Source organism: Lepisma saccharinum, chromosome 20, assembly GCF_977018435.1.
Source record: "Lepisma saccharinum chromosome 20, izLepSacc3.1, whole genome shotgun sequence".
Lineage (NCBI taxonomy): Eukaryota > Metazoa > Arthropoda > Insecta > Zygentoma > Lepismatidae > Lepisma > Lepisma saccharinum.
Window position 1 is genome coordinate 36,001,698 of NC_139248.1, and position 24,190 is coordinate 36,025,887.

The 24,190-nt window shown below is 35.2% G+C and overlaps 1 protein-coding gene across 1 annotated transcript in view; it reads right to left on the minus strand.

The window, feature by feature from the left end:
* The window catches only part of LOC146003227 (chitin synthase chs-2-like), a 133,723-nt gene that overhangs the window by 40,142 nt on the left and 69,391 nt on the right, over window positions 1-24,190 (minus strand). Inside the window, exon 12 of the mRNA XM_083141395.1 lies at window positions 14,646-14,846. Within this exon, the coding sequence (XP_082997521.1) occupies window positions 14,646-14,846 (201 nt within the window). The remainder of the gene's footprint in view (window positions 1-14,645; window positions 14,847-24,190) is intronic.

The window sequence follows — 24,190 nt, forward strand, 5'->3', positions numbered from 1 at the left end:
GTAACATTTTCTTCACTTTAGTACAAATACCAAAGAAATAGGTATATTTTATTTATAATTTGACAAAATGTACTAGTATTTAGTTCACAAAGTTAGGTAAAAAACAGTATTTTTTAAAAATATTATTACTGCCTTCAAATTTTATGTTATTTAGCCACTAACAACTGGTTTACACTGTTTGGCATCATTTAAATAGCAAAAGAAAAAAAATATTTGTTTAGTATTTTTACTACTTTATATTTATTTAAGAAAACAATTCTACAGTTTAATTTAATTTTAACAAATTGTTACTAATTTATATATCAAAGTTATGTTATTTAGAGTGTATGAAGGCGTATAAAGTTAATATTTGTACTTATCAGTTCAACTAACAATTATATTTTACACACAAAAGATAATGTTTACAGTTAAATTACTTGAATCAGAGAATAATATTTTACAGTAATTGATTCATTCAGCACTAGTCAATACTTTTATGCATCAGAAAGTTTTCTTAATTTTCTATTACGCATGCTATTTTGGGCTATTCTTAAAATGTATTTCTAGGGCAAACTGGTTTAAATTTCTGCTTATAATGCAAAGTTGACAGTTTTCGCACAATGCATTGTACATTTGTTATATTCTCTACTTACAATCCAAATATTATGCTTATTTAATGTATAACTAACTAACTCTCTAGTTTTCTTAAACCCGAATGTTCATGGCTGCAGCAACACATGCCTTTCATCTGTCCCTGTCCTGAGCAAGATCTATATACTCCTTTCCTTCCCTACCAATTTCCTTTAGGTCCATCTCTACATTATCCCTCCATCTTTGTTTTGGTCTTCCTATTGGTCTTTTACCATCAGGTTTCCCAACAAGAATCCTGTATACTCTTCTTTCCTCTCCCATTTGTACCACATGATCTACACACCTAAGTCTTCTTGATTTAATTATTCTAATAATATCTGGACATGAATACAAATTATGTACTTCTAAATTATGTAACCTTCTCCACTCATCTGTCTCCTTATCTGTTTTAGGCCCAAATATTTTCCTAAGGATTTTATTTTCAAATACTCTCAATTTATGTTCCTTTTTCAATGTAAAGGACCAGGTTTATTTACTGTATTTAACTTTCATTTTTTGTAATTAACAAAAATTAAAAGCTTATACTGTAGTTATTATATCTTTTTCTATCAGCTTATTTTGAAATTAATATTATTAGGTATAGTCTTTGATTTATAACTATATTGCTTTTTTTATCAATTTATCTAAGAGTACACGCAGACAAACACATGTGTACACACTTTTATGTAAATAGATATGCCTTTTTTCAATATTTTAGTATGAAGATTGCACTTTAGCTATTGAAGCAAGGGTAGGAAAGGTAGGATTTCTGAGAATTTGTTGCAGAATTTTGTTGTACAAGTATAGATGAGAACTGAGCTGGGAGACTGTTTTGAACCTTTTCATGAGAGTTTGCATGTGAACTGTATGCAAATTGAGCACTATTGACTGTGCATGCTTCTAAGTTTTGCTTGCTGTTATTTCACATCAACTCTGTGAGACTGTAGACAGTTTTCCCATTTCAAGTAGTTTTTATTGATTGTATTTGTATATGTTTTGGGGACTTAGCAGTTTTATGTTATGAGGCAGTTTGTTGTAGAATATTTTTACCGGATTGTTTTGAGATATTGAGTGTCTGCTGTTTTACTTGTAATTATTTTCCTTCTTGTGTTGTGTATTTGACTATATTTTGTCCAAGTTTGTAGTATTTAGAATAATTGTTATTGACTTGTAGATGTAGGGAGTAATAATCCTTTGCAAGATGCCCTATACTCTAGTCTGAACATTATTCTTAGTGTTCACTTTTGAAGCCTTTGTATTCTGGTAGTATTATTAATGTAGAGGTAAATTAAACTGAAATGTAGGCATTTTTCTGATAAATTATACTCACTTAGTTGTTTCAGCAGGTAGAAGTTGCATGATGGTTTACTGCTGATGATGTTAATTTGCTCTTCTTATGTACTACGTATGATGTAGCTTACTTCAGTAATTGGAATTTTCTACTGAAAAAATGATTGCTTGTCTATTTTATTCCTATGTTGTTGAGTTTGTCCATAAGCAAGCCATGTTTTTACTCTATCCTATGCCTTGGAAGAATCTAGATATATTGTGTTTGCAGTTTTATGTTTCTCTAAGGTTTCAGCTATGTAGTTTATAAACTGTGCTATGGGTGTGACTATTGATTTCTCTCTCTGGATGCCATGTTGGTTTCTGTGTATTCCTCTTGCTGCTTGAATTTGACTTAGGTTGTTTGCTTTTTTCCTTAGATCTTTATTTGTTTATTTGTTCAGTATTTTTTATTTTTTTAATATTCTTTTACATAAAAATTCAAAGTACATTGTTAAAGTCAAAGTGTGTTAAAATTCAATTTTTCAAAGGTGAAATTTTCAAAATACAATTTTCTAAAATCAAAAGTTTTAATAGTATATTTTTGTTAGTAGAAGTTTTTATACTAGGGCAAATTATTTTGTTGTTAATGTAAAATTTGTTAGTTAATGTAAAATTAAAGTAATTAAACATCAATTTTTCAAAGTTAAAGTTTTAAAAATACAATTTTCTAAAATTAAAAGTTATAATAGTACATTTTTGTTAGTAGAAGTTTTTTTTTACTTGAGTAAATTATTTTGTTGTTAAAGTAAAATATGTTAGTTAATGTAAAATTAAAATAATTAAAATTCAAAAAATAAAAAATACTGAACAAATAAACAAATAAAGATCTAAGGAAAAAAGCAAACAACCTAAGTCAAATTCAAGCAGCAAGAGGAATACACAGAAACCAACATGGCATCCAGAGAGAGAAATCAATAGTCACACCCATAGCACAGTTTATAAACTACATAGCTGAAACCTTAGAGAAACATAAAACTGCAAACACAATATATCTAGATTCTTCCAAGGCATAGGATAGAGTAAAAACATGGCTTGCTTATGGACAAACTCAACAACATAGGAATAAAATAGACAAGCAATCATTTTTTCAGTAGAAAATTCCAATTACTGAAGTAAGCTACATCATACGTAGTACATAAGAAGAGCAAATTAACATCATCAGCAGTAAACCATCATGCAACTTCTACCTGCTGAAACAACTAAGTGAGTATAATTTATCAGAAAAATGCCTACATTTCAGTTTAATTTACCTCTACATTAATAATACTACCAGAATACAAAGGCTTCAAAAGTGAACACTAAGAATAATGTTCAGACTAGAGTATAGGGCATCTTGCAAAGGATTATTACTCCCTACATCTACAAGTCAATAACAATTATTCTAAATACTACAAACTTGGACAAAATATAGTCAAATACACAACACAAGAAGGAAAATAATTACAAGTAAAACAGCAGACACTCAATATCTCAAAACAATCCGGTAAAAATATTCTACAACAAACTGCCTCATAACATAAAACTGCTAAGTCCCCAAAACATATACAAATACAATCAATAAAAACTACTTGAAATGGGAAAACTGTCTACAGTCTCACAGAGTTGATGTGAAATAACAGCAAGCAAAACTTAGAAGCATGCACAGTCAATAGTGCTCAATTTGCATACAGTTCACATGCAAACTCTCATGAAAAGGTTCAAAACAGTCTCCCAGCTCAGTTCTCATCTATACTTGTACAACAAAATTCTGCAACAAATTCTCAGAAATCCTACCTTTCCTACCCTTGCTTCAATAGCTAAAGTGCAATCTTCATACTAAAATATTGAAAAAAGGCATATCTATTTACATAAAAGTGTGTACACATGTGTTTGTCTGCGTGTACTCTTAGATAAATTGATAAAAAAAGCAATATAGTTATAAATCAAAGACTATACCTAATAATATTAATTTCAAAATAAGCTGATAGAAAAAGATATAATAACTACAGTATAAGCTTTTAATTTTTGTTAATTACAAAAAATGAAAGTTAAATACAGTAAATAAACCTGGTCCTTTACATTGAAAAAGGAACATAAATTGAGAGTATTTGAAAATAAAATCCTTAGGAAAATATTTGGGCCTAAAACAGATAAGGAGACAGATGAGTGGAGAAGGTTACATAATTTAGAAGTACATAATTTGTATTCATGTCCAGATATTATTAGAATAATTAAATCAAGAAGACTTAGGTGTGTAGATCATGTGGTACAAATGGGAGAGGAAAGAAGAGTATACAGGATTCTTGTTGGGAAACCTGATGGTAAAAGACCAATAGGAAGACCAAAACAAAGATGGAGGGATAATGTAGAGATGGACCTAAAGGAAATTGGTAGGGAAGGAAAGGAGTATATAGATCTTGCTCAGGACAGGGACAGATGAAAGGCATGTGTTGCTGCAGCCATGAACATTCGGGTTTAAGAAAACTAGAGAGTTAGTTAGTTATACATTAAATAAGCATAATATTTGGATTGTAAGTAGAGAATATAACAAATGTACAATGCATTGTGCGAAAACTGTCAACTTTGCATTATAAGCAGAAATTTAAACCAGTTTGCCCTAGAAATACATTTTAAGAATAGCCCAAAATAGCATGCGTAATAGAAAATTAAGAAAACTTTCTGATGCATAAAAGTATTGACTAGTGCTGAATGAATCAATTACTGTAAAATATTATTCTCTGATTCAAGTAATTTAACTGTAAACATTATCTTTTGTGTGTAAAATATAATTGTTAGTTGAACTGATAAGTACAAATATTAACTTTATACGCCTTCATACACTCTAAATAACATAACTTTGATATATAAATTAGTAACAATTTGTTAAAATTAAATTAAACTGTAGAATTGTTTTCTTAAATAAATATAAAGTAGTAAAAATACTAAACAAATATTTTTTTTCTTTTGCTATTTAAATGATGCCAAACAGTGTAAACCAGTTGTTAGTGGCTAAATAACATAAAATTTGAAGGCAGTAATAATATTTTTAAAAAATACTGTTTTTTACCTAACTTTGTGAACTAAATACTAGTACATTTTGTCAAATTATAAATAAAATATACCTATTTCTTTGGTATTTGTACTAAAGTGAAGAAAATGTTACTAAAACTTGGCTAGTACAGTAAATCTAAGAGTTTTAGCTTTATTTGTCCGTAACTGGATATAATTGTAACTTGTTAATCTCGCCAAACACAATCTTTACCTCAATTTTGGAAGCTAGCTGAACTTTAGCGTTTCGAATTACATATAGTGAAGGCCTCTATAGTGGGAAAATACACCCAGTCAGTAAAAATTTGGAAATGTTGTCTCCTTGTCTGTCGAACCAGACCAAGAGTGTTCTCAAATGTTTCATTATATTTCTTAACATAACTAACTTTTCAAGAAAAGAATACCTTGTGCCGAGATAGCTTAGTTGGTATAGCGTTAGGCTTTTAACCTATCTGTCCAGGGTTCGAGTCCCTGTCTGGGCGATTACAAGTTTTAAATTTTGTCATCGGATCTTGTGCAGAATGGATATAAAATATGTTTACAGTCTAACAGATTATTATTTATCTAAAATTTTGCAAATAAGCTTTTAAGTTTCTCAAATATCAGCATCTTTAGCTAACAGTACAGCATAACCAGTATTATTATGATAGAAATGTTCTGGTGGTAGAACCTACACCTACTGTAATATCTCTGTGGTATTAACTTACATGCAGCCCATAACTTTTGGGACTGTTACATTTCCTCGCCATTTACCCTTAGCGTCGCGATTAGCCTCAGAAGCAAAAAAAAGCGAAATCTTATATTTGTTCTTTTTATATCTCTGAAACCACATATACTATAGAACTACATTTAATGGATTTTGCAGTCTTCCTGTTTGATCTGTTAAATAATCCAGTCAATAAAAATATACTTGCATAGAAAAATATGTTTTTCAGATACTTTAATCGGGTAATCTGCTTTTGCGTACTTCCTCAGAAATATAGTTCTTGCTACATTTATATAAATCGAAGTCTAGTTAGAGTTGGCCTGTAAGTACTTCTGGTACATGAAGTTACTTGAAAAGCAAATATTGGGTGTATAAAAGGTAGCATTCTTGTGAAACAGTAAAAAATCAACCTCATTTCCTCGTAGCATTAGCTGTAAATGCTTCTTGCAGGTTAACAAAGCTCTGGCGTGTGGGCCTACATCACCTACAATCCTTTGTAAGGTTCGTGTTGTCCTATAAATTGTCGATATACATACTAAATCCCTAGTTACAGCCTAAGCTTTTAGTTTCAATCAGAGGATTTCAGTGTTCAGATAGTGATTGTAGCCTAGTGTAATAAACCAAATGGAAATAACCCAAGTGTTGATGCACCCAAAAAACCAGTTATACTTCAAAATACCTTGAAAAAAGCTATAAGGCTAAATTATTCTTCTAGCATAGAAAAAAAGTTTAGCAAGTGGACCTATGGTTCATATAGTCAGTCGTGTGTGAACTTCGTCTTGTCCTGTGAATTGTCAATATATTGATAAATGGTTATATTTAAAAAAGAAAAAAAAACAATGTTGGTAAGCGTCCAGTTGTGGACCCCTCGGTAAAGGGATTTCAGTCTTTATAGACACACAATAATTTTCGTTACACTAAAAATTTGGCCTCGTATAAAAGTAAATAGTCGAAATGATAAACATTTCGTGTACTTTATCCAGTAAGGCTTAGCTAGAAATACAATAACAGCGTTACAGACATAAAAATTAAGCAAGCTTTGATATTCTAGTAGCACATAATAAATATAAAATATCCTTTAAAATACTCTGACAAATAGTTGTGGGTTATCTGAAATGAAAATTTTCAAGCCCTCTCTCCTGCATAAATAGGCTCTAGAATTCACTAAGCCTCAAAATAATATTGGGTACATAAAATAAAAAGCAGATGGAGAGTGATGCTGATCGCATCATCTCCAAACAGCAAAAACAAAAGTATATGGATGGAGCCCTTCCTGATATATTTAGAAAACTTTACCTAGTATAAAAGTAACAAAATACTCAGCAAACTCTAAAATAAACAAACTTTCCTACGTAGCAGGCGTAACCTGACCTAAATAAATACATATAGAAATACAGAACCAAAAATAGCATAGTGGAAATCAGTAAACCCTAATAATAATAATAATAATAATAATATATTCTGTGGCTTACATTTTAGCTAAAAGTACTTTTTCTTTAGTGTTTTTGAAAAAAAAAATTAAATAAATACTAAACTCTAAATTAAAAATTTGTAAATGTATATATGATACGAAACAAAATAAATACAAATTAATACATACCCTGCAAAAAATCAGTAAAAAAGTTGAAAACATCTCTTTGTGCATCCAAAATATAATAACAAATCCTTCCTGACTGGATTAAATTGTGTTATTTGAGTAATAAAAATCCTAAACTTGTAAAATAAAAGGGTAGAACTTGTCAAAACATACTTTTGCATCCAAAATATAATTCAAAACACATCTAAATTGTGTTATTTGAGTGGAAAGAAACCTAAACTTGGAAAAAATCTCTCTCTCTCTCTCTCTCTCTCTCTCTCTCTCTGTGTGTGTGTGTGTGTGTGTATGTGTGTGTGTGTGTGTGTGTGTGTCTTTGAGAGTCCAAAATGTAATAAAAATAGTGCCTGAATAATATAAATAGTGTCATTTGAGTAAATATTAGGCTAAACTTGTAAAATAAACAAATAAAAGTTGAGAACACACACTTTGTGTGTCGAAAATATAACTAAAAATCTTTCCTGAACAGATAGAATTGTGTTATTTGAGTAATAATAAGCCTAAACTTGTGAAATAAACAGATAGAAGTTGAGAACACACACTTTGTGTGTCGAAAATGCGACTAAAAGTCTTTCCTGAACAGATTGAATTGTGTTATTTTGATAAAAATAAGCCTAAACTTGTAAATAATAAGTTAAAAGTTGAAAAATGTCTTTGTGAGTGCAAAATTTAATAAAAAATGTTGCCAGAATAGTACAAATAGTGTTATTTTGGTAAAAAATTAACATAAAGTTGTAAAATAATAAGTTAAAAGTTGAAAAATGTCTTTGTGAGTGCAAAATTTAATAAAAAATGTTGCCTGATTAGTACAAATAGTGTTATTTTGGTAAAAAATTAACATAAAGTTGTAAAATAATAAGTTAAAAGTTGAAAAATGTCTTTGTGAGTGCAAAATTTAATAAAAAATGTTGCCTGATTAGTACAAATAGTGTTATTTTGGTAAAAAAATTAATATAAAGTTGTAAAATAATAAGTTAAAAAGTTGTAAAAATATCTTTGCGAGTCCAAAATTTAATAAAAAATGTTGCTTGAATAGTACAAATAGTGTTATTTTTGTAAAAATAAGGATAAGCTGTGAAAATGTTTGACTTAAAGTCAAAGTTTGGTAAAAAATAAACTCAAAATTAAGTTAAATAGCACACAGTAACATACATTTACTACCTAAATCAATAATCAAAGGGTCCTAGGTTCGTTACCCCGTGATAAAAGCAAATGGTGAAAACTGTAGGCCCCGTCCCTAATAGCTCTCCCTTCTTCATAGTACAGATAAAAAAAACCTGCGCTAAAGCGTCCTGTGCCTTGGAGGCAAACCTGAGCGGAATATTAATTGGCGGCGGAAACCGCAAAGCTTCAGAGATTTGACCCTTGCTGCGCATTCTCAGACATCCTTTGTTGTCTGGTTGAATCCCTCCCCTGCCCTACGGCATTGCATACCTTTCTCCTGTTCTTGCGTACTGGTTAACCTTGAAAAAACCGGTTCTGAAAATCTACCGACGCGTTCTCTGATTGGTCAATCGGGTTCCTTCTTTGTCCTGACGTTGTGACGTCATTTGACCTTGACCGCACATCTCCCAAATTCCTTTCTCGTCTACCTGCGCTGAATATTAATTCATTCTCTGTCTGGCATCAGAGCCGAGTCGAAATTCTGAGACAGTATTCTGTCTAGCGTGTGAAACCATCGTGTTTCATACCATAATAACATACATTATTACATAGTGCTAATTAATAATATTACATATCTCGGGTTCGAGTACCGGGACCGTCTTCTTTCGTATCATTACCACCGTTCATAGCGGTTCATAAACCATAAACTCTTATTTTCAATATTATAAACATTAATATTATCGATTGATACATTACATACTTTGCAGTAATGAATATAAAAACATATGCATAGCGTTTAGTACCTCTAATTACCTTCTATATACATATTTTTCATAAAATAAATAATTATATATTCATAAAAAGTTATAAACATGCAAATACATAAATGTAAAGTATTCTAAGTACATGCAAATAAATTCTAAATACGTGCAAATTAATTAAAACCCGTGCAAATTAATTAACACCCGTGCAAATGAATTGCGAATATTAAACGCCCGAGGGCACAAACATCCACTATCGTATTTCTATACTACTATATCGGATCCTGAGTTGGTAACATTCCACGTGAAAATACCGGTTTCTGAGTTGGGAACATTCCACGTGAAAATATCGGTTCCTGAGTTGGAAACATTCCACGTGAAAATACCGGTTCCTGAGTTGGGAACATTCCATGTGAAAATACCGGTTCCTGAGTTGGAACATTCCACGTGAAATAACCGGTTTCGGAGCTGGGAACATTCCACGTGAAAATACCGATTCCTGAGTTGGGAACATTCCACGTGAAAATATCGGTTCCTGAATTGTGACCTTTCGTCACAGTTCCTGAATTCAGACCTCCGGAGTTGGGACATCACCTTTGGAGGAAGTTTTCAGTCCAAGGGTTTAATCTACACTTTGTCCATCGAATCTCTGTGGCATGTTAACGAAAACAATTTTTGCGCAAGTAGTTACTCGAGAGGGTTCGACCAATAAATGCGCGAAGGGGGAAGTGAGTACATGGAGGGGAAAACACGATCGCAGCGTGTGTTTGTGCCCACTCTCTTTCTTCCTTTCTTTTTCTTCATTTTACTTCGCCTTTTGTGCCACTCTTGAATAATTTGCGAAGATGGGGATGAGTAAAGACATGATGAAATTGATGAATGGACGCTCACAAACATCCTGCCCATACCGGGATTCGAACCAGGGACCTTTGGCGTCGTAGCGCAATGTGCTAGCCACTCCGCCGGCTAAAAAAAGTGGGATCCTAACTACTGTGCAATATGCCTCCACTGGTGATCGGACCCTGGATCTCTTGATTACAATGCGACAGGCTTATCACTACGCCACCGAAGATGGGTATTTCATTTACGAATGGGCCTCCCTTGGGAAGCAGAAATGGTTTTGGAAGACGCCACAGATGAAGAATGATAAGATACTTGATTATAACCAAAACAATTACCAATAACACAAGCTCCCACGTAGCTGAATGGTTAACCCTCCCATCTTTGCTGAGATAACCAACAATATTTTTTCATCCTTTCCTGAAACTTTCTGCCTGAGTGATATATAGTTGATTTCATACCCTGCTATCTTGAATTGAAGGTTACAGTTTTATATATAAAATATAATACAAGTTCCCATCGGTAACTTCAAAACTAAAAACACGAAGATGCAGCACATCCAAGGTCATGCATTAGATATCTGTTTCTGGATGTAAAGAGTTACTTTTCGATAACTAAAGCAGGTCAAATGCTGGGCATTAAATATGACTCCATACCTTATCTAAAATTGGACACAAATTTCTTAATATCCTTGTAACTTCTTCAACATCAATTGATTGCAATCATAGCTTAAGTTATATATCACGTAACGTCCCAGCATTTATATAATTATTCATTTATTCATCGTTCTCTGCCTTACTAAGCAGGTTCTCCACTGCAACCTCCAGGTTTTTTGAAATTGCAACTTATGCGATCCAGTTAATTTAATATCATCCATAATTTGATATTTTATTCTTCATTGAATCCTTATCCAGTTCCAGTTTACTATTCCTTCCGTAAGTCTTTCAGCAGGCAGTCTCTTCTTAGCCAGTGCCCCTGTGAATTCATTTTCCTTTTCTTCATCACATCCATCATTGTTCTTCTTTCACCAATACTTTCCAATCAAGTTTTATTTCTTACTTTGTCTGTCATTTTGCACCCTCATTTTGCACCCTCGCCATATTATTATATTTACCACATAACGAAATATTATATATTACATATGCACACCTTAACATTAATTTAGAAGTGAAGCAAAATTTATTTACATTTAGTTAATTCATGGTTATTCATCTATCTCAACTCGGCCATACAAAGATGTATTAAAAATATTATATTGCCAAAATATCATCAGAAAGCACAATGTGGGCTTCCCAGATGGCTTATGGTAATGCTGTGGCATTGTAATCAAAATGTCAAGGTTTGATTCCCGGTGAAATCATATTGCACTGTTACTCGGACACCACTTTAAACTGTAATGTCAATCACAGTTAGCCTTTCTGAGAATTCAGTTGACATTCAACAATATTTTGAAATAAAAGTCATTAGGCTGACAGTTCTTAGGTAAAAGTTAGCATACTCCCCTTTCACACCTTTGAGTCTTTGTCAGCATAGACGAAGTTACTATGATTACTAGAAATAGGGCATGGTGATAGAATAAGCTAAAATGGAAATGCACTCTGTTCATGAATTATTTGACTGCTACTAGATTACGCAGGATTTATTTTCGGAGGGGCTGTAATTGTAAAAGTGAATAGCTACTGTACAGCTGCGTTCTAGGAAGGAGCCAGACACCAATATTTACTAACTATCATTTTTAACTTGCTATTTAAAAGTTGTTCTAAGACGAAAATGGTGATCTGGTGTCATTTTAAGGACGGGCTGCATTATCATTTTTTGTTTATGTTTTCTCAAAATTTCGATTGGGGCTGTAGCCCCATCAGCTCCCCCTTGCGTACGACAGTGGCTACAATATATCCAGTATATTTGATTCTATCTTACATATTGGACTTTTGTTGTACTCCTCTACTGTTTTCGTTACGTTCAGTGTACGTGCTTGGTATGTGAGGTATGAGTACAAAATATCTTTCAGAATTGTACAGATAGTTGCGCGTGGGCGAGGCGAGAAAAGGGAATGTGTTAAAGAAACATACGAGTATGTTCTGTAGTATTACAGAACCTTGTCGTGATGAGATCCTTAACATTCCTCCTACACATGCTTTCGTATCCAAATTATGAGTGAAAAGTACGCAAAGAATGACAGACTGCAGTGCAGTTGAATTCTCAATATTAACATCTGAAATTATGTACAAATTATGCAACAAATAAATGTTCAGAATCAGTGGCGACGATTGGGTTCCAAAATTGGGGTAGCAAGGAGCCAAAACTGGGGGGGGGGGGGACATAATAGCATAGTGCGAGGGCAAAGTGGCAAGAAGTGGGGGAAGGGCAACTGCCCCCCTCGGGCCCCTAATCGCCGCCACTGTTCAGAATATATGTTTTCTTAACCATAGCACATATGAATTAAACTTAAATATCAAGATGACGACTTGTTCACGTATAATTTATGACAGAAAATGTTTTTTCAATCATTACGTTTAGAATTTATAGCGAGTTTCATAAATGTCTGAAAACACTAAAATCACTGCATGCACGTGGATAATAGAAAATGGACGCCAGGTCCAAAAGCAAGCTAGAACAAATGTCAGTGTCTGTTTTGAATACTAAACTGCTACAGAAATAAGTCGTTAAATTAATAATACTTTTGAGAACAAGGGTTTGTTTAAATAGTAGAATGATCTTATTATCGTTGCGAATCGTAGTACGTAAAGTCGAAAAATGCAATTCTAATTTTCCATATTTTTACATGTCAGATTTTAGCACAAATTTTTGTTATTAATTATATACATAATTAGCATATTTTCAAGCATTTTCCGACATTTATTTCATATTCATGCTATTCTTGTTTTAAATATCATAGGGATTTTCCGTTCATCTGTATATTGTTCATTTTGCACGCTCTGTTTATTTTAAATATTGACAATAGACAATGCATTTGTTATTCTAACATTTTCGTCAACAATATAGAAAGCATGCTCAAGCTTTCGCGGTGAAGTCCATTGTACAAGGGTCGTTCAAGGTTGACCGGGACTTTTATTTCTGCAGAGGAAATAGGTAGCAGAAGAAACACCAAACTATGTCAGTTTTTAAAAGTATTCTCCGTGCGCGCCGAGGCACCGTTGCCATCGTTCTGGCAGCTCTCGAAATCCTTTGGCGTAGAAAGAACTTGGTTGTTGTCGTAGCCACTGGAGGACATCGCTCCGCAGTGCTTCGTCTGTCGTGAATTTCTTCCCTCCCAGATGGTCTTTAAGGGGTGTAAACAAATGATAATCACTGGGGGCTAAATCCGGACTGTAGGGGGGGGGGTGGGGCAGAACTTCCCAGCGCATGTCGGCCAGAGTTGTTGTTGTCACATTGGCCGTGTGAGGGCGGGCATTGTCATGGAGAAGAATGACATTTCCAGACAACATCCCAGGTCTTTTCTTGCGAATGGACTTTCGTACAGCACCACTCAACAATGTGGAGTAATACTGGGCATTAATCGTGCTCCCTTTGTCCAGAAAATCCACATGGATAACGCCCTTCATGTCCCAGAAGCCACTTGCCATGATCTTTCCAGCGGACGGCTGCGTTTTGCTTTTCTTGGGGGGCGGGGAACCTTTATGCCGCCTCTCCATGCTGCGTCTTTTGGTCTCTGGGGTTGAATTGTGCAACCATGTTTCATCACACGTGATGATGGATTGCAACAATTCATCACCTTCTGCTCGAAACCGATTCAGAAACTGTTCACAGACCGTCCTGCGTGTCCACTTCTGATCGAATGTCAGCTGGCGGGGAACCCACCTTGCACAGATTTTGCGGAAGCGTAAGTGGTCGTGAATGATTGTCTCAACACTCCCGACACTGATATTCACCTCGGCAGCAATATCCCGCACTGTTACTCGCCGGTTCTCAAGAATCATTTGCTCAACACGTGCGATATTCACTGGTGTGACTGCAGTCGGGCGAATGTGTCCATGCGTTTCATTTGTCACCAGCTCCCGTCCTTCGCGAAACTACTCACACCATTCGTACACTCTTGCCCGCGACATCGTTTGTTCACCATACTGTGCTTGCAATCGTCTGAAAATCTCAGCTGGTTTCACTTTCTCCTTCACGAGAAATTTGATTACACACCGCTGCTCCACAGCCACAGACACACTGCTTGCCGCCATGTTCGCTGCAACTCCTGCGCATGCGCGAAATACGTCATGCTGGGCGATAGTTACTCGCGAAGGAATACATTACGTCACCCGCACGTTTCATCATGATCCGGCGATTCATCGATTTTTTACGTACGAAAATCCCGGTCAACCTTGAACGACCCTTGTATATTTTATATTTAATTCCATTACTTCATGCAATATTGAATACAGTTTCAGTAAATCTGTCTTTAGGAACAACAGGGGAAATTCACGTTTCAGCACTTAAAAGAAAATTTGGTAATCCATTGTTTTGGTAACAAAAATAAAGCACATTTTGTACGTATTTGAATAACTATCTCATTACAATTTATGTCAATTCTTTCTCCTCTCTCTGTTACTCTGTCTCTTTCTATCATTGCCTCTCTTTGTCTCTCACTCTCCTTTTCTCTCTCTCTTGCTGCACAGACTAACCAAGATAGAGCTCATCAACTCTAGTAAGAAAGAAACCTCACCTTGATCGTACTGAACGTAGTGCCTTGCTTCCTCAGACTTCGTTGTGTACCTCCTCATCACGTTGTCGTCCATCAGAGCGCTTCCTCGGAACAGCGAGAAGCAGCCGGGGCTACACAGGACGCAGCCAATCACGTGCTCTGTGGCTTTCTGGAGCCAATGACCAATGGCGTATTCAAACTTCTGATACCACACCATGGGACCTTATTAAATACACAGAGAAGAGTGGGGAGAAATTAATTATAGTATACGACATAGACACAGATTATGTGAAGCTTCCTGCATTAAAAATATTCAGTAACTAATTATGTATTTCTACATATTAACCAATTTTTCTCCCGCTGAGAACGATAGAATTTATTTGTGTTATACTTGTACATTTCCATCTGTAGGAAAGTAATATAGGTAAAACTGATTGTAACCGTAAGCGTAACTTGGCGGGGGCAGGGAGGGGCACTTGCCCCAGTAGAATGACAGCATTTTGTTCCTACGCGTCAGCAAAAATTTGATGCGCCTGGTGTTACGTTACATCCGGTTGTAGCGGGCCACGAGTGATTTTATTGTTGAGTCAGCAGAACGTGTCTGATCACCTTGAAGACATCGGAAGCGGTGGGGGGAGGGGGGTCAATGGGTTTGTCACGTTGTTTCTTGATGTATGCTAAACTAACACGTGCGTATGTTTGTGTGTGTGTGGAGGAAATGCGCGCGCAACCATTGCGTATGATTCAAAGACATGAAGAAATGATTTAAAGATGGCGCCGAAGGTGCTTTACCCCCGAAAGTTTAGCGGCTAAGGTTATTGCTCTGTAAAACAAGAGGCGTCGAGGGTTCGATTCCTGGTAGAGTCAATATTGATTGGTTGATAGATTGAGTTAGTTTTTTTAAGTCTGTTTTATGCACGGCAAAACTAATCAGGATTGGAGCTACAGTTGAAAAGTGGTGATTCGGACCACTATGTGCCTCCACCGAGTATCGAACCTGGGACCCGTTGATTACAAGGCGACGATGTCAATATTGAATGGTCTCGATTAGCCTGTGTGTAAATAAAGGCAACAAAATGGTTGAGTTCGAAAATCGAGTTGGGTTAGTGGTTAATGTTGTCACCTGGCAATGAAGAGGTCGCGGGTTCGATTCTCTAGGTAGTTAAATTAGGCCAATTGTTTTGTCCCGCCATTATAGGTCCCGATTAGTCCATCTGTGCATAAATAGTATTTGAATAAAATCAAAATGGCGGCCGCGTTTTGTGTTTAGCGGCGGCGGCGACCGGGGGCGCGGGGCGGCGCGGGGTGGCGCGGCGCGGCGCGGGGGGTGTTTTTTTATTCCGCGAGATGTTTTAACCAAGTGGTTGAGGGTTCGATTCCCAATGTTGGTGAAAATTGGATATTCAATTGTATTTGTTTAAAAGTTCCGATTAGCTTTTTGTGCACAAAGAGAAAATGAACTAATTGGAAATAGGATGTTTATGCTGTAATGAAAAGGTCCCCGGGTTCGATTCACAATGTCAAATTGGCAGATAATGATGTTGTTTAAAAATAAAAAACAAGTGTGTTGAGTCCCCATTAGTATTTATGCAGGAACAGATATTAAAAATCAAAACAAAATGACTGTGACTGGTGTTTAGTATTCGAAAGGTTCCAGGTTCGAGTTCCTAGTTTTAATTTTTTTTTTTTTTAGTTTACAGAATTAGTCCCCATTTATTGCGTTTTGGCGAACACGTTCTCCCCCTTTGTGGCATTTGGACATGTTGGAGATATACATAGAAATTGTTGTCAAAGTGGCTAATAATGATTTTCTGTTTAAATAAAAAAGAAGTGTGTTATCAGTCCCGATTAGCACGAACAGAGATTCAAAAAGCAAAACAAAATAGCTGATATTGTTGTTTAGTATTCAAAAGGTTTTGGGGTCCAATGCTGGCAAATTTGCAGAATAACATTGATTTGTTTAAAAAGTGAGTTACTATTCCCGATTATTTTTGATACACAAATAGAAAATGGGGTGATTTTGGAGTTTTGCAACCAAGGGGCTAATGTTGGCGTTTTTTTAACGCAGTCCCGATTAACCGTAATGCATAAAGCTGTTTCAACGAATATCGAACCTGGAACCTTTTGATTACAATGCAAAGACTTTACCACTAATGTATGCTATGTTTTAAAACCAAAAATAAATAATAGTATCGAATTTTTTAAAAAATGCGTTACCAGTCTCGATTAGCCATTATGCACAAACAGATGTGTTTTGAAACCAAAGGGGGGAGGTCGAGGGTTCGATTACAACTGGGTATGTGTGTTGAGGAAACTAAAGGTAAACAGGCATGGAAAGTTTTTATTCGCCATCTCAAAATAAGTTTTTGGGCTTGGTACAGGGAGCTTTTTGTAGAAAGCCCCACAACGACATCAACGTGGCTACCATCTGTGGGGGCCTCTTTTTTTTTTAAGTTGGAGAGGGGCACAAAGCCGTTTGTACCATACAACGTTGCACCGAAGAACCAACTTGTCAACTAGTCACTCACTCCATCATTGAAGTGCACAACATAATATCAGATTTGCACTGATAATAAGCAAAAAATTATAGCGGCTGCATAATTATATTTCAATGACAGCAAATGGTTTCAAATGAATGGTTTTCACTTTTATTTTTACTAAGTAACAGATTTTGTAATGAAAAGCTTTAACATTTGCATATAATATGAGATTTGTTTTGGTATCCAGTTTGTATGTTGACCAAATCACAGATATACTATTACTAAGGATAGCATGAACTTAATCTAATAAAAATATATTCCACTGCATTACAAAATTAACTCATTCTGTTTTCTGTTGTTTGAATCCATATGGTAAAGTCTCGAAACTTGATGCACATCATTTTCTCTTGGTATATACCACCTGAAAAACCCTTATTTCCGGCTTACTAACAACGGAATGTGTTTTTGTGCGTACGATTTTGTTCGAGTTGAGTAAAGTTAAAGAGGAGGTGTTGTTGAGAATAGCATTGGTGAGTGATTCGAAATTGATTGTGCTGCTGTTTTTATGGTTTAGACATATGCCTTTCACCTTGCAAACAGTAGTAACATTAGTATTGTCTGGATTTACTACCTCAAATGCATAACTTTTCGGCCCACTGGATGAAAATGCTCTGATATAAGCATTTTTCCCATAGAGTTCTAGTTCATTTGTCAACTCCCCTAGGTAGTCTCCAACAGGCAGATCAACATCACCTGGCCTTTGAATATAAATAACACTATCGGTATCATAGTACAATACATTTTCACCTAATGTATCCAAATATTCATAAGGCTCTAATCGTGCATGTGTTGTAGTGTATGCTGCAATAACTACATTTACAGTCGATAATGGAAGTGCAGATTCTTCGAGATATTGCCAGTGAACAATCAACATATCTTCATTTATAGGTATAACTTGATGTACTTCAACATTGGGACTTTCTAGTTTATCGAAAAAATCCTTAGGATTGTTGATAATACTAACTTGACCAGGGTTTTCTCTCTGTCCAAATTTACCCCAAAATGAATTCAGCATAAGTTTTGCTAAGCTTCGTAATCCAGGATTAGCACATATTCTGTTTTCATCCAACAACACACCCTCCTTTTCAAAATAGTCAGCTATGTATTTTTTTTTGGATTCTTCATCAATACACCACAATGGCCAGCCGCTTGCTTCAACTTTTGCTTTGAGAAATGTATTGATGTACTCTGCAAAAACACCACCTGATTTTTTTGCAGGATCATATTGTTCAACATTATATTCCCATACCTCATGTAATTCTAAAATTTTGTATTTCTTTTGAACTGCCTTCTGAACTTCATCCACAACCCAGGTTCCAGTTATAGCTCTTTCCCCAGCAGTATGGTTACATTCCGCCTGGTTTATTTCATCGGCACAAGTTCTACATAGAGGGAAAGTTAATTTTGAATTGGTTCGATATGGTAACACAGGATGGTACAGATCTCTCGGTGGAAGTATTGTTGCTTTGACAAGTCCTTCAAAAGAATAAATATCGGGGCATTCTTCCCCCACATAAATTTTCACCGGATGGCCAACTGGAAACTTTTTAACTTTGCAACAATAAGGGTACAGGCTACATACATCCTTATATTGAATTGTTTCATTTTCTTTCACAGTGTAATGTAGTTTGGTAGCATTAGTTCTACCACCATAAAACGCCTCCCGGGGAATTATGGGGGCTTTAATTGATAACGGATGTTTTTCAACATAATGTTTCATGGTTTTGTTATTTCTCAACTGCTGGTGAAATTCGCACCCCCACATCTCATGGACAATGTAGTTAAGTGCTTTTAATCTGGTAATTTTATTTTCTGTTCTTTCGTACCGAAAAGACAAAGTATCATATGGGTCATCATGAAGAGGTTCTGTACGTGAAGTAGGGAAACATTTGACACAACCATGTGTTCTGCATCCTTGATATTCAAATACATGCTCTTGCCCCTTTTGATCTTTAAAATATCCATCTACTTTCAAATTTCCTCCAACTTTTACTTCTGGTCCTCTGGCTGCATGTTGGATTTCGATTTTATGTTTTTTTTCCTCCCATACCAACCATTGAATAGCCTCTATAGACTGAATATCACACCATCTGTATCCGTTTTTAGGAATAATTCCTATATGTTCTGCTTTCAAAAATCTTTTACGGAATACTTTATTACAAGCTGAAGCGATGGTGATGGCTTCCAATAATGGGTTCACTGTTGTTTCTTTTTCAAAAGTGGTCATGAATTTCAAACAGGCAGCACGTAGTACATTAACATCTTCTACACAGTATTTTCTCAACTCCTTCTGCATATCGAAAACTACCCCTGCTTTCTGTTGTTCACTATGCCATTCCAAAAAACTGGTTCTCTGATTCTCCATCATAGAATCAACAGCGTAAAATTCAGTACCAGGGATACATCCGACATATTCTTTATTTTTCAAAGTATTAAAAAAATGAGGAAAATACCCTTTGGACATTGGGAGATCAAATGCTTTCGGTAATTTGTTGAGCGCCATTGGAATAAAGTTGAGAGAATCTATGAAATGGATATTGTGCATCTTCAAAGATAATATTTTGGCTCCATTCATGATCACAGACGGTGTCCATTTCATTTTTTCGATCATAGTTTGCAGTACAAAGTGCGAATCATACCCTCTACTATTGTGTGCAATACACACAATATTGTTAATTTTGGTGCGGTGAGCTGAAACAAATTGCAGAAAATTGTAAACAGGTTCTGTACTATCAAAAATGTGCTGTCTTTTTCCGCATACACTGCACCATTGAGACATATCTTTGTTCTCAATGCAATTATAGCATACATTTTGGCACACCAAAAGATTTGGAATATGCAGAAATTTGTTTTCAGTGCCTTCTAGTTTTGTGTCCTGCCTCGATTCAATATCGTAGAAAACAAGCATTGCTTTTTTTGATATAAGAGAAGATATTTGTTTGCCATAAATTTTTTGGATGTGACATAGATGTTCAGATGGTACCATATTTTTACAGCTGACACAGAATTTCTCTCCACATATATGAGGATTTCTGTTTGTACGGATAGCATACGCTTTCAGGCATTTTTCACAACATTTTACTGTCTGACAAAGAGAGTTTTTTCTATTGTAACATGTTTTATGATTATTGTAACATTTTTGACCATAGAAAAATCTGTTACAATCAGTGCACTTTATTTTGGTTTCTGAAACAGTACATTTGGGCTTTTGTTGGCATTGTGAACAAACAGCTGTACAGGATCCTAGATGTCTAGAAACATGATCATATTTTTTATGGCAAGTTTCACAATAGAAATTAGCGGAGAATGCAGCTGTAAGAGATGTTATAACATTAAAATGGTTGTTTATGTACACCAAGTTGGTATTACTATCAGAAATGAAGATCACCCTGATCGCCCTTTTTGGTTATCTTTTCGGGAAGCACAGGCGGTAAATATGGAGATATTGTGGGCAGCATTGGAAAAAGTATTGCAGAGCAATACAACATTTCTTTCTGACAACAATTTCTATGTATATCTCCATCATGTCCAAATGCCACGAGGGGGAGGACGTGTTCGCCAAAATGCAATGAATGGGGAACAATTCTGTAAACTAAAAAAAGGAATTATAACTATTAAAAATTCCGATAGCAGGTGTTTGGCTTATGCGTTGGTTGTGGCAAGAGGTATTAATGTTTACAAAAATGAACCTAAAAAACGTTATCAGTATGTTAGACAACATAAATGTGTTATGGAAGAAGAAGTGGATAAACTGTGCAGAGAAGCTGGGGAAAATTTGAATGGTGGGTGGAGGAACTACCGAAATTCAAAAATTTCAGGACTATTTATCTGATTTCAAGATTACCGTATATAATGGTTCCGGGAGTGATGTGATATATGAAGGTCCTTTATTACCTAGGCGCGAAACTTTAAATTTGGTGTACATAAACAACCATTTTAATGTTATAACATCTCTTACAGCTGCATTCTCCGCTAATTTCTATTGTGAAACTTGCCACAAAAAATATGATCATGTTTCTAGACATCTAGGATCCTGTACAGCTGTTTGTTCACAATGCCAACAAAAGCCCAAATGTACTGTTTCAGAAACCAAAATAAAGTGCACTGATTGTAACAGATTTTTCTATGGTCAAAAATGTTACAATAATCATAAAACATGTTACAATAGAAAAAACTCTCTTTGTCAGACAGTAAAATGTTGTGAAAAATGCCTGAAAGCGTATGCTATCCGTACAAACAGAAATCCTCATATATGTGGAGAGAAATTCTGTGTCAGCTGTAAAAATATGGTACCATCTGAACATCTATGTCACATCCAAAAAATTTATGGCAAACAAATATCTTCTCTTATATCAAAAAAAGCAATGCTTGTTTTCTACGATATTGAATCGAGGCAGGACACAAAACTAGAAGGCACTGAAAACAAATTTCTGCATATTCCAAATCTTTTGGTGTGCCAAAATGTATGCTATAATTGCATTGAGAACAAAGATATGTCTCAATGGTGCAGTGTATGCGGAAAAAGACAGCACATTTTTGATAGTACAGAACCTGTTTACAATTTTCTGCAATTTGTTTCAGCTCACCGCACCAAAATTAACAATATTGTGTGTATTGCACACAATAGTAGAGGGTATGATTCGCACTTTGTACTGCAAACTATGATCGAAAAAATGAAATGGACACCGTCTGTGATCATGAATGGAGCCAAAATATTATCTTTGAAGATGCACAATATCCATTTCATAGATTCTCTCAACTTTATTCCAATGGCGCTCAACAAATTACCGAAAGCATTTGATCTCCCAATGTCCAAAGGGTATTTTCCTCATTTTTTTAATACTTTGAAAAATAAAGAATATGTCGGATGTATCCCTGGTACTGAATTTTACGCTGTTGATTCTATGATGGAGAATCAGAGAACCAGTTTTTTGGAATGGCATAGTGAACAACAGAAAACAGGGGTAGTTTTCGATATGCAGAAGGAGTTGAGAAAATACTGTGTAGAAGATGTTAATGTACTACGTGCTGCCTGTTTGAAATTCATGACCACTTTTGAAAAAGAAACAACAGTGAACCCATTATTGGAAGCCATCACCATCGCTTCAGCTTGTAATAAAGTATTCCGTAAAAGATTTTTGAAAGCAGAACATATAGGAATTATTCCTAAAAACGGATACAGATGGTGTGATATTCAGTCTATAGAGGCTATTCAATGGTTGGTATGGGAGGAAAAAAAACATAAAATCGAAATCCAACATGCAGCCAGAGGACCAGAAGTAAAAGTTGGAGGAAATTTGAAAGTAGATGGATATTTTAAAGATCAAAAGGGGCAAGAGCATGTATTTGAATATCAAGGATGCAGAACACATGGTTGTGTCAAATGTTTCCCTACTTCACGTACAGAACCTCTTCATGATGACCCATATGATACTTTGTCTTTTCGGTACGAAAGAACAGAAAATAAAATTACCAGATTAAAAGCACTTAACTACATTGTCCATGAGATGTGGGGGTGCGAATTTCACCAGCAGTTGAGAAATAACAAAACCATGAAACATTATGTTGAAAAACATCCGTTATCAATTAAAGCCCCCATAATTCCCCGGGAGGCGTTTTATGGTGGTAGAACTAATGCTACCAAACTACATTACACTGTGAAAGAAAATGAAACAATTCAATATAAGGATGTATGTAGCCTGTACCCTTATTGTTGCAAAGTTAAAAAGTTTCCAGTTGGCCATCCGGTGAAAATTTATGTGGGGGAAGAATGCCCCGATATTTATTCTTTTGAAGGACTTGTCAAAGCAACAATACTTCCACCGAGAGATCTGTACCATCCTGTGTTACCATATCGAACCAATTCAAAATTAACTTTCCCTCTATGTAGAACTTGTGCCGATGAAATAAACCAGGCGGAATGTAACCATACTGCTGGGGAAAGAGCTATAACTGGAACCTGGGTTGTGGATGAAGTTCAGAAGGCAGTTCAAAAGAAATACAAAATTTTAGAATTACATGAGGTATGGGAATATAATGTTGAACAATATGATCCTGCAAAAAAATCAGGTGGTGTTTTTGCAGAGTACATCAATACATTTCTCAAAGCAAAAGTTGAAGCAAGCGGCTGGCCATTGTGGTGTATTGATGAAGAATCCAAAAAAAAAATACATAGCTGACTATTTTGAAAAGGAGGGTGTGTTGTTGGATGAAAACAGAATATGTGCTAATCCTGGATTACGAAGCTTAGCAAAACTTATGCTGAATTCATTTTGGGGTAAATTTGGACAGAGAGAAAACCCTGGTCAAGTTAGTATTATCAACAATCCTAAGGATTTTTTCGATAAACTAGAAAGTCCCAATGTTGAAGTACATCAAGTTATACCTATAAATGAAGATATGTTGATTGTTCACTGGCAATATCTCGAAGAATCTGCACTTCCATTATCGACTGTAAATGTAGTTATTGCAGCATACACTACAACACATGCACGATTAGAGCCTTATGAATATTTGGATACATTAGGTGAAAATGTATTGTACTATGATACCGATAGTGTTATTTATATTCAAAGGCCAGGTGATGTTGATCTGCCTGTTGGAGACTACCTAGGGGAGTTGACAAATGAACTAGAACTCTATGGGAAAAATGCTTATATCAGAGCATTTTCATCCAGTGGGCCGAAAAGTTATGCATTTGAGGTAGTAAATCCAGACAATACTAATGTTACTACTGTTTGCAAGGTGAAAGGCATATGTCTAAACCATAAAAACAGCAGCACAATCAATTTCGAATCACTCACCAATGCTATTCTCAACAACACCTCCTCTTTAACTTTACTCAACTCGAACAAAATCGTACGCACAAAAACACATTCCGTTGTTAGTAAGCCGGAAATAAGGGTTTTTCAGGTGGTATATACCAAGAGAAAAAGATGTGCATCAAGTTTCGAGACTTTACCATATGGATTCAAACAACAGAAAACAGAATGAGTTAATTTTGTAATGCAGTGGAATATATTTTTA